The sequence below is a fragment of the Mus caroli genome, chromosome 14, assembly GCF_900094665.2.
Source record: "Mus caroli chromosome 14, CAROLI_EIJ_v1.1, whole genome shotgun sequence".
Lineage (NCBI taxonomy): Eukaryota > Metazoa > Chordata > Mammalia > Rodentia > Muridae > Mus > Mus caroli.
This window is the reverse complement of record NC_034583.1, coordinates 58,560,125-58,576,669: the sequence shown is the minus strand read 5'-3', so window position 1 is coordinate 58,576,669 and position 16,545 is coordinate 58,560,125. Positions and strand designations below refer to the sequence as shown.

At 43.1% G+C, this 16,545-nt stretch overlaps 1 protein-coding gene across 2 annotated transcripts in view; it reads right to left on the bottom strand.

The window, feature by feature from the left end:
• Window positions 1-449: 449 nt before the first annotated feature.
• The window catches only part of Ebf2 (EBF transcription factor 2), a 200,389-nt gene continuing 184,293 nt past the window's right edge, over window positions 450-16,545 (bottom strand). Inside the window, exons 15-16 of one of the 2 annotated variants that reach the window (XM_029469196.1) lie at window positions 7,231-7,398; window positions 450-3,250 (exon numbers count right to left, since the gene is read on the bottom strand). In XM_029469196.1, the coding sequence (XP_029325056.1) occupies window positions 3,219-3,250; window positions 7,231-7,398 (200 nt within the window). In that variant the 3' untranslated portion in view covers window positions 450-3,218. The remainder of the gene's footprint in view (window positions 3,251-7,230; window positions 7,399-16,545) is intronic. The other variant, XM_021181503.2, reaches the window with a different exon arrangement.

Sequence of the window (16,545 nt, the reverse complement as noted above, 5' to 3'; positions counted from 1 at the left end):
GCTAGGCCTTGTGGTTTTGTGCCTCCAACTCTCAAATGCAGTGTCTCAAATGTCAACTTCTATTTGCTCAATAGATGATCTCAACCCACAGTAGACCACCAACCTCAGGACTTCCATGCATCTGACACCAGCAGAGCAAAACAGTCCTATGAGTCTGGGGAGGATGATGATAGAATGTGACCTATGGACACATGGCAGATGCATGCAGAAAACTGGTATCACCATATCTCTTCCTTAATTCATCATCTTGATCTCATACTTCAATTTGAGCAAAAGTTTTGATAAGTTTTCCTTAACCAGAGGAAAAGGCGACTGACTCAAAGTCATCGGAAGCTACCACCCAACAACTCCCCAATTAAATTTCTTCCACACACACACAAAAAAAAAAGCAAAGATAATTTTTACAGTACAAAAATTTTATTTTTTTGTTAGGATAATTTAAAGTTTAAAACTGAAGTAGACATATTCATTTTACAAACAAGATATTCTTTCATAAGGAAGACCATTAAAAACAGTAAACAAAAAAAGCTGTCTTTACAAAAAGCTCTGTGCATAGCAACTTTATACTGTATGTAACTGACAAAGCAAGAAAACAAACAAACAAACAAACCCAAAAAAAACCAAAACTATACAGTTTGGAAATGAGGCCTTACTGTACAAAAGGTAAAGATAATGGTTTTTAAACCATGCATGTTGAAATGTGCAAAGAAAAACTGGGAAGAATTTTGACGCTGTAACCAAAGAAATGAGATAAACAATGCAGAAAGTTGTACCTTGAAATGAAAAAAAAAATCTTACACAGCTCCTCTCAAAAATAGAACAGAATTTTTATCATTACCTATAGAGATACTTGGGGGCATAAAAATAACCTGGGACCAGAATCATTTAATAGCAATGACTAAAGAGGACAGAGTGGCTTTGTTTTTAATTTATCAATACACTAAAAATAACCCTTACACACGTTTGTACAATTAAATAGATCTGTGGCTGCCGACGTCCTAGTGAATGGTCAAAGATGTCCAGTATTTAGTTACACACAGTCTTCGGTGTAAAGCTACTGATAGATTCTACGATCATTCTGGAGACAGAACTGCACTAATCCTCATGCAAGAGAAAGATTCACAGGTTCTAAAAGCTATGCTACTTAAAAAAAAGAGAGAGAGAGAAAGAAAGAAAGAAAAAGTTCTTAGGTTGGGTTGGCTCAAAGCCAGGTCTAAACATGCTTAATTGTATTCTGCCTCCATTGTGGGATGGTAATGTTCGTATTCCACATGTTCTTTCCCTGTACCAGGTTGTTAGCCAGGGAAGTTTTTCTCATGCATTTCCGTATAGTTTGGCGCTGTGAGCCCTGCCTATGAAGGACTGTCAGCAGTGGTTATAAGCATGCCAGGTTTCTAAAATTGTGGATTCTCATGTGCATAGAAAAAAAATGTCATAGTGGGTAATTCTAGCAAACTGAAGGCAAATAATCCAGTTGAGGGTTGGGTGAGGACATGTGCCAATCGGGCAATGAGAGGGTCATCTAAAATTGGCTCAGAAGTACTAATGATGGTTGGTTTTTTTTTTCCCGTGAAAGATGCATCAATTTCCAATGCTAGAAGTCTAACCAAGAACCCCAAGCTAAGTCATTGGAATCAAAGAGAAGACACCTGGAAAATCATGACATCCTATTGGCAAGCCAAGCAAGTCTAGATGCAGCTCCAGGACCACACACATTTTCAAGAGTCTACCACTGTTAGCAACTACTGCAAGGTTTCCCCTGCTAAGAACTAGGTAGGTAGCACAAGGCTCCCAGGGCAGGCTGGGTAACTGCACCGCTTGGAACACAGCTGCCATGAATCTCCCAGTAAGAGAGCCACTTAGGGGGTTTTGAGTTCGTTCCTCTTCACCCCACCCTGCTCATCTCAGAAACAGTGTCAGGTGAGATACATGCTTTTCCAGGGGAGTTTACTAACATAAAAGGAAAACTCTGCATAGAAAGGAAACAGTCAAAGACTGAGTCTTAAGAGTCCAAGAAACACAACCAAGCTCCCCGAGTTCTTTCTCCAAAGTTCTATGGAGCTTCCTGCCTCCATGCCTGAATAGAGTACCCAAAGAGGAAGGACTGTAGGGCTCTGTCGGAGAAAAATTCTGAAGACTCCTTGGTCAGTGTAGCCATGGGGCTTTGACCCTCCTTAGAGGTGAGATACTTCTTGCCTGAGGATGTTCAAAGCTGAAAGGGTAACATGGGGACTCCCTGCATTGCTCAGGGAGGAATGTATTTTTCAAAACGCTTCACCAAGATTGGACACCACAGGGATCTGTAAACTAGAAAGCAGATCTGGGAATGGAGTGGTGGGTTGAAGTGTTGGTGTGCTGGCGTTTATTTGAGTCTGGTTTCTGTGGTGGATTCTGTGGGAATCTGCACAAGTTACACATCCTTGTGCATGGGTTGATGAAGTGATGGGAAAAGAGGGGGGTGTGGGATGTAGGATAAGAATCTAATAAGCAACTGTAATAACAACACACCTTTAAAACTGGTCACTACGTGTGTCAATTTCATTTTACATCAGGAAGAGAAATTCTTCTCTTCTTAAAAAAGGTCTTAATTTCTACCTCTACTTACAATAAGTTACACGTTTATTTATTTAAATAACTGTAAAACATTTTAAATTTTTTTCCCTTTTTTTTTTAAAAGAGCTTAAAGTATAAGCAAACACACATACAACATTTCCTCATTCAATTCAGGTTTCATTTTAAGAAAGTCTTCCATGCTGGTACCCTGTTTTGTTCAATTTTTTTTCTGCATAAACTAAATTGGTATCTGAAAGGATTCATAGAAAATAGAAACTTTCAACTTTTTTTTTCCTACAAAGAAAAACAAATAGTATCCAAAATATTAAGCATGAATGTTTGCCAATGTTTTTCTTAAATATTTTACAAACATAGGAAGGTGGTTTTTGTAATGTTCATAACAAAGAATTGCGTTTCTGCTCTTTGCACTGACCATGTCCATGACATTTCTCTGTTCTTGTCTCCAAAAGGGTCAGTTTGTGTAGTGACTGTCAATGCTTCATGAGGAACACGAGACCAAGATGGCGGCTCTCTGCCTTCCCAAATCTGTCCAACATGGCCGCTTGGGGGCGCAACTCTCCCCAACAAGCTCAGAGTGCTTCCTTCATAATTGGTCCATCGGAATAAGTAGTTTTGTGGTATGAGAAAGCAGTTCTTCCTCCGCTTTACATCGGGGGAACAACAAGTCCTGTCATGGCTGCAAGAAAAGAACAACACGGGATTGAAACATCAAGACTTCTTTGGTGAAATTGATCACAGAGAGGGGAGGCAGGAGTGGGGACAGTAGACCCTAATACAACCCAGGGGGATGGCGAGGTGTTCATATGCGAGTGCATTTTCTCCAGGATTGGGTTAACAGAAGCTTTGGTGCTAGCAACCTATAGCATCCTTGTTTGGCAGGTGCTTTGCGATTTCTGCATGTTGATGGGTCATCTTGGAACGACGGAAGTAAACATGTAAACTAAATTGTGATAGACGTGCCCTGCATCACTAGGTGGAACCAGTAGAGAAACCCAGATGCTGAACCTGCTGGGTTCCTAGGCATCAGTTATAACAAACCAGGCTTTTCTCTCCATCCTAAGGGTCTTCATGAACATTGTACCCTCAACTGGATTAGTGCTTTAAAAAAAAATGAGTTCGTCCTTGTCTGGTATTCACTGATGGTACATGGAGCTATTCCCTTAGAAATGCTGGTCTCCTGATATAGCTGTCTCGTGTGAGGCTATGCCAGTGCCTGGCAAATACAGAAGTGAATGCTCACAGTCATCTATTGGATGGATCACAGGGCCCCCAATGGAGGAGCTAGAGAAAGTACCCAAGGAGCTGAAAGGGTCTGCAACCCTATAGGTGGAACAACAATATGAACTAACCAGTACCCCCAGAGTTCGTGTCTCTAGCTGCATATGTAGCAGAAGATGGCCTAGTCAGCCATCATTGGGAAGAGAGGCCCCTTGGTCTTGCAAACTTTATATGCCCTAGTACAGGGGAATACCAGGGCCAAGAAATGGGAGTGAGTGGGTAGGGGAGCAGGGCAGGGGGAGGGTATAGGGGACTTTCAGGATAGCATTTGAAATGTAAATAAAGAAAATATCTAATAAATAAAGATACTGAATGAAAAAGGAAAAAAAAAAGAAATGCTGGTCTACTGGAAAAGCATTCACTTAGCAGGTGGATTTCTGAGTTTGAGGCCAGCCTGGTCTACAGAGTGAGTTCCAGGACAGCCAGGGCTACACAGAGAAACCCTGTCTTGAAAAACCAGAAAAAAAAAAAAAGACTTTGGGAGTCAGCCTAGTCCCCATTATTCCCTATGCTGTATCCAAATACATCCCCCGCTGCCTTCTCTGTCGAGTCAAGAGGATGTGGATGGCACCTAACTGAGTAGAATGAGGTCCAATGTTTTCCCTCTACGTGGGCATGAACAAAGTGTGTGGGATCACACAGCATAACACATCCCTCTGTCCTTGACTCTGCTCTAATGAGCCTGGAGAATTTTACCTAGGAAATTACCAAAGTCCTCTGTATCCAAACTTCTCTACAATTTGATTCCTGGATTTCTCTTGCCTATCTACATTGTACAGAGAGGAATAACAAATCTTATACAAGCGTCTTTCTGGGTAACGCTTACCAAGATGCCTCTAAGCAAATGGCCAAAATTCTGACCATCCATGCTCTCCCTAAGCCTGTCTCTTTCTCTTGCCTTTCTCTTTCCCTCCCCTCCCCTCCCCTCGCTCCCTTTCTCTACCTCAGCTAGTTCTCTCGGGCAAAATTGTCAGCTGTCTGTTTCCCTGCCCATACAGCCTTTATTGAATGTTTGTGAGATCTGGATTAAGGTCTTACACAGCTAGCAAAGCCTTAATTATTTTTGCCTGTATTACTATATATTGAATCGATGTAAGTTTTCAATAAAGGCAGTTCAATTCTGGACACTCCCTGATGACTTGGAGATATAACAACTGCTGTAATTATCTAGGAGTATAGGAAGCTAGTGTGTGTGTGTGTGTGTTTCTGGAGGGAGCTAGAAAATGAATCAGACACACAGCATACAAGATCACCTTGACAATCTATATTCATCAACTATAAACGCCAGAGAAGTAAAGCAGAGAGTGGCACAGAAAACATTGTCACAATAGTGTTTAGGTGGCTGAATACTGACTCATTCCTACCCTGTTACACTCAGTGCTCTTCAGCCCTTCCTCTTTCAAGGTTTTCCAGTTGTACACAGAAGGTCAAAGATGCTCAAAAGGCTCACTACCACATTAATCCATGCCCCTTTTCCTGGCCCACCCAGCACTAGATGGGTTGGAACTTTGCCAGATGATAGCCTTGACTTTGCCAACAGGGCAACCATATCCAACGAACAGAAAGACGGAAATTCTTGGGAGACCATTTTCATCGGTGACTTTCATGGTTGAGAGATGCTTAACTGTGCATTGTCCAGTTCATTTTTACTGTGAGCTTTTTACAGAAAAGCAATATCCTCCCTCTGTCCTGGTGACAAAGCAGATATGAGTGAAGGATGGGCATTGAGAGGAAGTCCACCACCACTGTCCCTGGAGAGAGTGAGCTGTCAAAGCATACCCTAGACTTGAATTGAGTGTCTAAATTCAAGTCATTGGTTCCTCATTGCATGGCCTCAGACAAAGCCATTCAGCTAAATAGGCACCTGAAGGGGGGGGGGTGTCTGTGGGGCACTCAGTGTGGTGCCTTGTATACAAGGGCAAGTTTTAGGAAATGGCGTCTACACTGTGGGCCATGAGGCTGGAGCCTCCACCTCCTCACACCATTCTCCTTTCAGCTGAAAGTGGATGAATGAAGACAAGGAACTTAGAGAGCAGAGACATCTGTCACCAAGGGGGTTGGTGAGGAGAAGGACAAAGCAGCCATGTCCCCTGCGGTGTTTATTGCCCAGGATGTAAACATGATCCCCATGGAGATCCTAATCCCTCTCTGAGTGACAGGAGGGAGCCCGAGGGTGTTCCATGAGAGACAGGGAGGGTGAGACACTTAGTTACAAGCTGTGTTGTTTCTCTATGGCTTAGACATCTGGATTAAAAAAAAAGTTTCATCTACTCTACAGATGTTTCCAACTACCCACATGTTGGGTGGCATGGAGCTCCAGCAGTCTAGTCCTACTGAGAGGAATCCTAAGTGACTGTTTCAAGATGGGTTTCCAGGAATGGACTTGCCAGTTTCTCTCTCATCTCTGTCAAAATGTCACAGTCCCCTCTTGGTGAAGGGGCACGGAAATGGAACATGCCCTTCAAGTTCTTTCTGCTATCTTCACAGGTTCCCCCACCCCCACCCATCCCCCAACACACAGGCTTCCAACAAGCCACCAAGATCTGGGATTCCCCAGAAGGGCACAGCCTATCCCAGGTCCCCACAAATCTCTGCTGACCAACACTGCCTGTCATGAGTGTTTTCATGTCAAGCCCCGAGAAACAGCCTAAAATAATGTGGGTCACGAGTGAACCGTGGTGCTCAGCAGTTTCCAATTTGCTCTCTTGCCATCAGCTGCCTCCTGTTCTCGGAGGGATGATTAGATTCTCATGTACTCGTCACATTTGGGTTACGTCATGTCATATTACATTTTAGGACGTTGCTCAAAAGCGGGTTTGACGGGTGATATTAATTTTTTTTTTGTTCTTTGAAACAGCATTGGCTCTTCCCTCTTCCTTCCCCACCTCACCCCTTCATCAGGCACCTGCTATCAATTTGGCTAGCACATAACTGGAGTTTTTGCTCCTGGTGGATCCTTCCACATGTGCCATGGGAATGAACATGAACTGCCGATGGGAAGCCAGTTAGATAAGAAATAACCACAGGCAGCATTTGAAGGGGTGGGCAGGCGGCTCCCAGAAATGGCGAATGACCCTAGCTATGGAAAACACAATCCTGAGCTGCCCAGATGTTTCTAGGTTGAACATATGCCTCTCCCACCCTTAACTCCATGTCCTGCAGATGCTTGTCTTGCCTTCATTCACCCCGATACTAACCCAGCACTAGGTGTAGCACCAGGCCAGCACATCTGCCATTCATGACCCACCATAAACCACAGGTGCTCTGCAGGCAAGTGCTCAGAGCTGTTGCGTCAAGCTGGGGTGCTTGCTCAGCCTTTGCAGCGCCCCCCTGGGCAGCTGGATCACATGCAGCATGCCAAGTGGTCTCTTGGCTTACCTCTGAATCCGTTCCCATTGCCGCTGGAGCAGGCAGGCGATGGGGAGCCTTGGGGCCTGATGACAGGGGCAAAGGCACTCTTCTGTTTGACAGCAGGAAAAACTGAAGAGGAGAACGGGAGGATGGAGGACGTGCTGGAGGATCCCACCGTGGGGCTTGACGACATGACTGCAAGCAGAGGTGGGCACTCTTTAGGAGGGGGCTCATCAGAAAGCCATCGTTTCTTAACATGTACCTTCCTTCCCCTCAATTTGTTTGAAAAATTATTAGCTCCCAGGTAGTGGTCCAGGTTCCAGTGATTAAAAACAAGAGCAAACTTGAGGGATCTTCATACCAATTTCTATTGCGGATGGTCAATTTACATCTATCTGAACCCTAAAACTGTATACAATCACTATATACTAATAAAATAGAGAAACAGAGAAAATGTTTCATGTGACAATACTGCCCAGGATGATTAGACACATAAAACAATCGCTGTGGCAACGATCCTATTAGAGGAAAGGAAGGCCCTGTAAGAAGACAGGATGCTTTTCCAACTGGAGTCCAGGGAGGCAGGAGTCAAAGTAGGGGGTAGGATGTTATAGATCTTCATTAGTGATAGAAATAGCAAGAAAAAAACTCTATGCAGTGTGGGCAACTTTTCACACTAGAAAGAAGCTCTATGTGGGGCTCTGAGCCCCCTGGCATCTCCCATCTCTTAGCCTGGACTTGCCATCCAGGGCTAAGGTCGCCATGATTACCTTCTCTCTGTGGACCACTTCTTCATTCAGTGTGGGAGTTTATTAATATTCAGAAGATGACCTCCCTCTCTGGACTTTCAGTGCACTTGGGAAATTAAGCTGAAATTCAGTCTCCCCTGACATAATGCTCAGAAAGAAACCACCAATATTAACAATATTAACATTAAAAATGACTTAAGGGGAGCCAAAGGCGAAGTGTGGTAATTTCCAAGAAAAATAAAGGCAGTTTAAACAGTGATGGGCCCCACCCCTCCATGGCACACACTCCATCGAGTTACATCAGGAGAGAGGATCTTATTATTTGTTACTAAGCTTGCTCAGAAGGAGCAGATGAGATGGGAAAACAGCATCAATAGCTAAGCACAAGGTGAACGGAAGGTCAGAAACTTTGGTACCCAAGGTAGACACTACCTGCTCTTCCTCTGCATCTCAACTGCACTGCTAGCAATCACAGGCAATATGTGCAATATGATTGATGTCTTTCTTCTTAATGATTTCTTTTATTATTTTTAATTGTGTGTGTCTGTGTGTGGGCATGTGCACATGAGTCCAGAAGAGGGCATCGGATCTCCTGGAGCTGGAGCTCCAGGTAGTTGTGAGCTGCTCCATATGGGTGCTAGGAACTGAACTTGGTCCTCTACAAGAGCCCTAAGAGCTCGTAACCACTGAGACATCTATCCCTCCAGCACCCAGAATGACAGCATTACAGTAGAATCATAAGCCTAAGACAGCAAGAAGAAGAGCTTTTGCTACGGAACACTTATGCTTAGATAGTTTTTCAAATATAAATAGAAAAACAACCTTGGAAAGGAAGGCAGAACTTCATGTCGTGCTCGTGCATGGAGATGTGTGAGAAACTAGACCAATTCAGTGTACTACACAAGATGCAGGGTTCAGCATTGGGGGTGGATCTTGTTTATGGTTCCAAGTCTAATATCATTTTCTAAAGCTTTTGATTTAGCATCAATAAAACATAAAACAATGATATAAAAATACTTCCCTTCCCTTAATATCAGATTTAGAGGCCAAAGAAAGGCCAAGAATCAGGAGCCTCTGGTCTTGACTATGGTCTAACTTCCACACCACTGAAATCTCAATGTAGATACCAAAATGACACCATAGTTTCAGCTGTTGTAATAGCCTCACTCAAGCATAGTAATAGAGAAGGTTCTTTTTAAAAATGTGATATTATTATTAACTCTTTGAGAATTTCATATGTGCATATAGTACATTTTGGTCATTTAAATATGTGTGCATATTTATGCATGTGCACACATATATACACATAAAACACATATACACATATAATACACATATACACACAAAACACATATGTATACATAACTCATGTACACACATACACACAAACCCATGTACATATAATACGTAGATGCACAAACACATACATGTATATACATATATCACATGTACACTTATACACCTGTACATACACATAGCATATGTACATACATGAACACATGTATACTCAAATATACGTGTATATATATATATATATATATATATACACAATAAAACATGCACAAACACATGTAGCACATGTAGCAACACACATATACAAGTGTACACACAAATGAATACATGCATCAACATATCAACCTGCAGTATGGCTTGAGCCACACCAGCTTCTCAAGAGATGCTTTACCAAGTGCCACAGAAGAGTTGTGGCAGAGTTGACAAGTGCAAACCCTTGCAATGACATTTCTCAAACATTCTGTGAAAATGACAAAGGGCACCCAACATAAATTACAACTTAGAACATTTGAAGCAGAAGTGTTAAAGTTCTGTGCATTTCAGCCAATGGAACTTCTAGTTTTATACCTCGATGACCATATCATAACTAAGCTTTGCTGACAAGGCCAGCACTGATGTTAGAGATTAAAAGATGTGGGAAATATACTCTACTAACAAGTAGGTAGACAAGAAGTTGGGGGGAAACAAGGTCCAGAAATGTGCCTTGGTTAGGGATGAGACCTGATGGTGCCATGTTGTTGGGAGCGGATGCATAAAGCTAGTTCACATACCAGGGGAGATTAAATACAAAAAACCTAGAGTCCTCCCTGTGTTCAGCATGAAAGCAAATCTGAATAGAATACCAAACTACTTGCAAAAAAAGCTGCAGCTTAGTAGTGGGCACCTCAAAAAGTGACATGACGTGTGCGATTCTTTGAACCACAAAGTCACAGCAGATGAGGGAAGGATAGAGCTGACATGCAGGGACAAAGCTTCTGTAACTCACATATGCACAAGAAGCAAATGACAAATCAAGAAAATGTTTGCGACATGCATTTCCTGTGCTTATGCCCTTGATGGCTAATACGCTTCTGTCAGTCAAGTAGGAGAAGGAAAAGAGAGAAAGATAGGCAGAGAATACCAACAAAAATGGCTGAGGGACCCGAACAGAAGTATTCCAAGTGGAGAATTATAAAACAGTAATGACAATGGTAACAAAATGCTATTTTTTCGTTTATTAGATGGATGGAAGCTAAGAAGCGGCTGAGGGGCGGGGAACCACATGCTGGCTCTTTCCCGAGGAAGAGATTCAATCCCTCCAGAGGGACTTTGGCAATCCATAGCAGAGTATGTTCATATCATCTGACCCACTAATTTAATCTCTAGAAATTAATCTCAAAGGGATGATCACAAATGTGCCAAAAAAAAAAGGAGAAAAGACTCAAGGACTTTTCATAACAATAAGAAGTTGGGAAATACAGGGCCCACAGTACAGTAACCTGTACCAAGCCCATACGATGGGGTGTGAATAAAATAGTTAAACTAACAGATTTTAACAATGCCGAAAACCCCTCCCTTGGATGATCAAAGCCAACTACACAAGAAGATACACATCGACCGGACTTCTACTTAAAACAACAAATACATAAAGCAAAGTATAGAGGGATGTGATAGACTTTTGATTTGTGGTCTCTCTGGCTGACAAACTTTTGAGTATTTTCAAATGTATCCCTTTCACTTGTCCATATTTTCAGGCCTTTCTATGATGAACACAATGACTTGTGATATAGGAGAAAATAAAGGTACCAAAACTGAAAAATGGAAAAAAATATTAATTTAATGGTGAGAACGAACAGGTGGTTAGCAAAAGGCCAAAGCTTTCCTGTGTGTCCACTGTCCTTTTTATATCCTGGAAAGGAACAGCTCTGCTAATTCCTCTGACAAAGGAGCAAAAGACGAACTGTTCTGGTTAGGTCGTTTGTTTGTTTTAAAGTTTGATGCCAATTAGAATTATTTGAGAAGAGAGAACTTCGGTCGAGAAAAACAAAACAAAACAAAACAAAACAAAGCTCCCATCAGTTCAGCCTGTGGGCCAGCCTGTGGGTCATTTTCTTGATTAATGATTGATGTGGGAGGGCCAGCTAATTGTAAGTTATTGGCCACTGGGCCAATGTCTTGGGTTGTATAATAAAGTAACAAAGAGCAAGTCAGTAAGCAGCACTCCTCCGTGGCCTCTGCTTCAGGTTCCTGCCTTGAATTCCTGGCCTGACATTCCTCAGAAATGGAGTGTGACCTGAAAGCTGTGAACTGAAATCAAAACCTTCTCCCCCAAGTTACCTTTGGCTACAGTGTTTTATCACAGCAAAAGAAACACTAAGACATTAATAAATTCTCAAATTCCTGTGGGAAAATAGTGTGGCAATAATTGATTGTGTGTATGTGTGTATGTGTGTTAAAGAGAGAGAGAGAGACAGAGAGACAAGTGTGATGTATGTGTTCATGTGTGTTCAGATGTTACATGCATGTCTGTGCACACATGGAACCAGATGTTGACATCATGTGTCCTGCTCTCTTTCTAAACTCAATCCCTTGAGATAAGTCTTTCACTGAAACTGGAGCTAAGTGGGTATGGAACACCTCAGTGATGCTCCTGTCTCTATCTGACCCCACCCTCACCCCACCAGCATTTGGGTTATAGGCACACTACCATAGCTAGCTTTTTATTAGGCTCCAGGGATTTTAACTCAGGTCTTCATGCTTGCATAGCAAGCACATTAGCTGCTAAGCTGGGTCCCCAGCCCCAGGAATTGACTTTTTAAGGCAAATATTACTCCTAGTTCCTCTTCTCCAGTCTCAGGACTTACGTTTGCACCACTGAAGGCCTTCTTAGAACCTGGTGCCACATCTATGACATTGGTCATTTGTCTGCTAACCTTCTATGTAGCTCTCTGCATACACCCAGCCATAGTTTTCAAAGTGTGTCTAGCATGACCACAAGGCTGCAGTTCAAAATTAATGGTTGTTGGACTTAGGACATCATTTAGTGGTCGAGCAATTGCCTAGCATGCACAAGGCCCTGGGTGTGACACCAGTACTGCTAAACCAACCAACCAACCAACCTACCAACCAACCAACTAACCAACCAGTAGTTACACCTGCACAGACTTGGCATGTCATTTCTATCTTTCTTTTGATCCTAGACATGCTTTTCAGAATGTCTTGAGTTAGAATTCTATTATCATAGAATTTGTTTTTTCTTTACTTAAGAAATACGCCTGAGGGATTGACGAGATGGTTCAGCACCTAAGAGCACTGGCTGCTCTCCCAGAGGATCTAGGTTCAAGTCCCAGCACCTACAGCTTACAACTGTCTATAAACCAGTTCTAGGGAGCCAACCCCCTCACACCGACATACATGCAAGCAAAACACCAATGCACATAAAAGTAACAATTTTGAAAATTTTAAAAAATTAAAAATTGCAAATAATTGACCCATCAAAATATTGACTTTATGTTTTGCAGGGAGGAGTCTTCTCTCTTTTAAAAACTATTTCTCTGTGTTTGGCATGTTCTATAACAGTCACTTAATGTCTTATAATGGAAAACTTAATATTTATTTCTGAAAATATAAAAATACTGAAGCCTAGGGCACGGTCTAAGACTGTAAGTAAAGTAGGTTGGATGGTTGCCTGAATGGATTCTATCCCAAACTTTGGGTTGGCTCGGGGGTTATTCTGCTTGGAAGACATAGTCCCCATGGGTGTTGCAGGCTTGTTGAGTAGACCATGTTTGGGGACAGCGGAGCGCACCGTTTTGGGAAAGCTGATCACACAGGCTTCCAATTGAGAGTGCCTCTGGACATTCATCTGTGGACAGAGGCCAAGCAAAGGCAAGCACGTCTGGCCCAGAAATCTATGTGAACCTGGGAGTTGAAGAAAAATTACTGTTCTTCTTACAAGGATTGATTGGCCAGCTCAGCCTCTGCTGGAACTCCCAGACCTTCCCTTGCATCTGCATCCAGCTAGCATAGTTGCTGGCGCTCAAGGGGTCTGTCAGCATCTCATTAGAACCCCCTATTGTCAAGGGCTTAGAATCCAGGCATAAAGACTTGCACCGAGCTGGAACTTGGCACACACAGCTACCGCCAGGAAGTGAAGTTCGTATGTAAGATTGAAAAAACATCTGTTCAGCCATTTTTGAAGGAGCGTGACAGCAAAAGCAGAGAAGATTCAGGGCTTTTGATCGTCTGTGTTGGCTGTAATGCAAGGCAAACTTCACTGAGAAAGCGAGCTTTGGCTCTATTGGTTTTTTAATGTCTCTGGCAAGTGATTGCCCCATGGCATGGTTCAGCCACATCAGGCTCATTAGAAGAAGAAGAAAAAAAAAAAAACGAGGAAAAACCCCTCCACATAGGACTGTGTTTTCAGACATAAGCAACTGAACTGACGAAACCTTTTCCCCTGGGCTTAAAAAAAATATTTCCCAGAGAAGTGAAGACCTTGCTGGTTAGAAATACAGGTCAGGTGTTATCGTAATGAACTCCACTGGGCATTTGGAATTTTACAACAGGCGGATTTGGTCGTAACAAATGCACCATAAGAAATGCCATTCACACTCTTCGGCCCCCTCAGACCCTCCCTCCAGAGAAGGGGTACAATGGTCACTTTCAGGGCAGCAGGGGTCCTAAGGGGTCCTCTGAAGTCTCCTTACTCAGGACACCATCCTGTCTTCCATATCAACAAGTGACTTAAAGATTTAGGGTATACTGTTTTTCTGAATCTGGTGATCCTCTCTCTCCTGGAGGGATGATCCAGTAAGAAACATTAGGCAAATACCTTCAACCCCAGCCCCACTTCACACACCACTAACCTTCACCACACACACACACACACACACACACACACCACTAACACCAAAGGATGCCCAGTGGAGTGCATATTGATAATTAATAAACTATTTAAAATCTACAAAGCAACTATTTAATATATTCAACATGTATATACATAGGCCTATGATTGAGCCATGAGAAACTGCCATTTCTGGATATCAAAAATGGCCACATGAGGGCTGGCAAGATGACTCAGTGGGTAAAGGGGCCTGCTGACTTGAGACTAACACGGGAGGAGATTCAACTCCTGAAAGTTGTCCTCTGATTCCTCTATATGTGGCATGGCATCTATGTGCACGTGTGTGTGTGTGTGTGTGTGTGTGTGTGTGTGTGTGTGTGTGCATGCACACACAGACACATAAAATAAATTTAACAAAATGGTCAGAAGAAAATTCTGTCTGCTTTAGCCTAATGATACAGTGTAAATAGTTTCCATCCTTTGTGTTACTGAATAATTTGAAAACACGGCATCCCAGTCCTAGTCTGGTGACAGGTGTTGTGGTCCCGTTTGAGCCATTTACCTACTATGACTCTTTGAGTGGTTCATTAATCAACTCCTCATCTCTTATAAGGGAAAGTGGTGGTCGTAATTATTATTATATGGGTGCCACAAAATGGTTGAGGGGATCTGACTAGGCTCTAGATTGTTCTTTAACCTATAGAGAGGAAGATGCAAATCACTGTCAGAATCACGGTGAAGCGAGCATGGTTGTGCACTCTCTCTCTCTCTCTCTCTCTCTCTCTCTCTCTCTCTCTCTCTCTCTCCCTCTCTCATGCCACCATGCTCCTTGTGGGGTCTGTTAGAGGGAGAGCCTCATTGTCACACAAGGTACCTCATTCTTGACCAAGTGTGTGACAAACCCACCCTGGTCTCAGCAGCTAAACTGTCTCTGTTTCTTTGGCATTCTCTACCACGGTCATACTGATAGACACACAGCACAGGGAACAGCCTTTGCAATAGCATTTTGTGAATTGGGAAACCAGAGCTCATCACATAGAACGGCCTCAATGCCCAGACTTAGGTTTATGCAGTTATTCTAAATGCATTTCCCCCCTGGCCTCGCTTCCCCATTGGTTTGCATATTACACATTCCTACCACATACTTTTGGAAAAAGAAGTTCTGTGGTTTTCTTCTTTTGTTTTCTAAGTGGAATAAAAACAAACCAATGAACAATAATGTATACTCTGCTACAGTGAGTCTAGGCCATGTCTCTCTCTCTCTCACACACACACACACACACACCACACACACACACACACACACACACACACACGCACACACACACACACAGGACACATGGTAGCTGTACAGACAAAAAGGGCCTGAGCTGCACTCAGCTCCTTGGTCCTGAATCCCCACCACACTGGGTAATACTGACTTAAAAACATAGCTCAGAAATATTTTGGGATTTTTGTGGGCCCAGGAACCAAAGTTCTGAAGGCAGTGAGAAATAGCCCCCAAGGCCTGTCGCTTGAGCCATGGCTGACAGGGCTGTGTGCTGCCCTTGATGTGTCCTTGTTTCTGGCACGAGGGAGCCACTCTGGGTAAAGAGAAGGGCAGGGGCGGGACTTGTGACAACAGCCAACATTTCAAGAGCTCTCTGCTCCATCCTTTGGCTCCCCATGTCAGCGTGGCCCCTGGCCTCAAGTATTCCCTGAGCAGGTTTGAAAAACACACTCTTTCAGGCTCCAGGGACCATTGTGCAAGCTCCCAACTTAGCTCCCAGAGCGGCCCAAATCAGTTTTTCACAACTTCTCAAGCCATTGACTTTGCTGCTATAGATTAAGGCTAAGAGGCTCTGTCTAAATCCAGCACGCTGCTATACACAGTCAACTTCCATCTCTCTGGAGGTGCTTAATGGCAGACAGAGCCACGTTACAATATCAAGCAGAGCACGACACAGATGTCCTGTTTAGGGTCCCACCTCTCCCGGAGGACCTGTAGGCTGGAAATGCTTGCCAGGGAAAGGGCAGTAATATTCCTCAGTGGTGTAACCACTGACGAGTCACCCTTGGTCAACTAAACCACGCTCTTTCAAGCAAGCTACCCAAAGTAAGTGCGATGGTCCACAACGAGAGACTCATAGGGAAGAAGGGCTTTGGTGGGAGGGAGAGGGGATAAGAGAAGATAGTGGGGTGGGGGTATGATCAAAGGGGATTATATGTAAGAAACCATGAAAGAAAATAACAGATTAAGACATGACAGAGGAGTGGGAGGCCACCACTTCTGTGTCTGCTACCACCTGATAAACTCTAGCTGTGTAATAGAGGGTGGGTAGGGTAGCTACGGCACCAAACTTCTTTGCCCATAATATGCAGCTAAAATGAAATAAACCAAAAAAAAAAAGAAAGAAAGAAAGAAAGAAAGAAAGAGAGAGAGAAAGAAAGAGAGAAAGAGAGAAAGAAAGACAGAAAGAGAGAAAGAAAGACAGA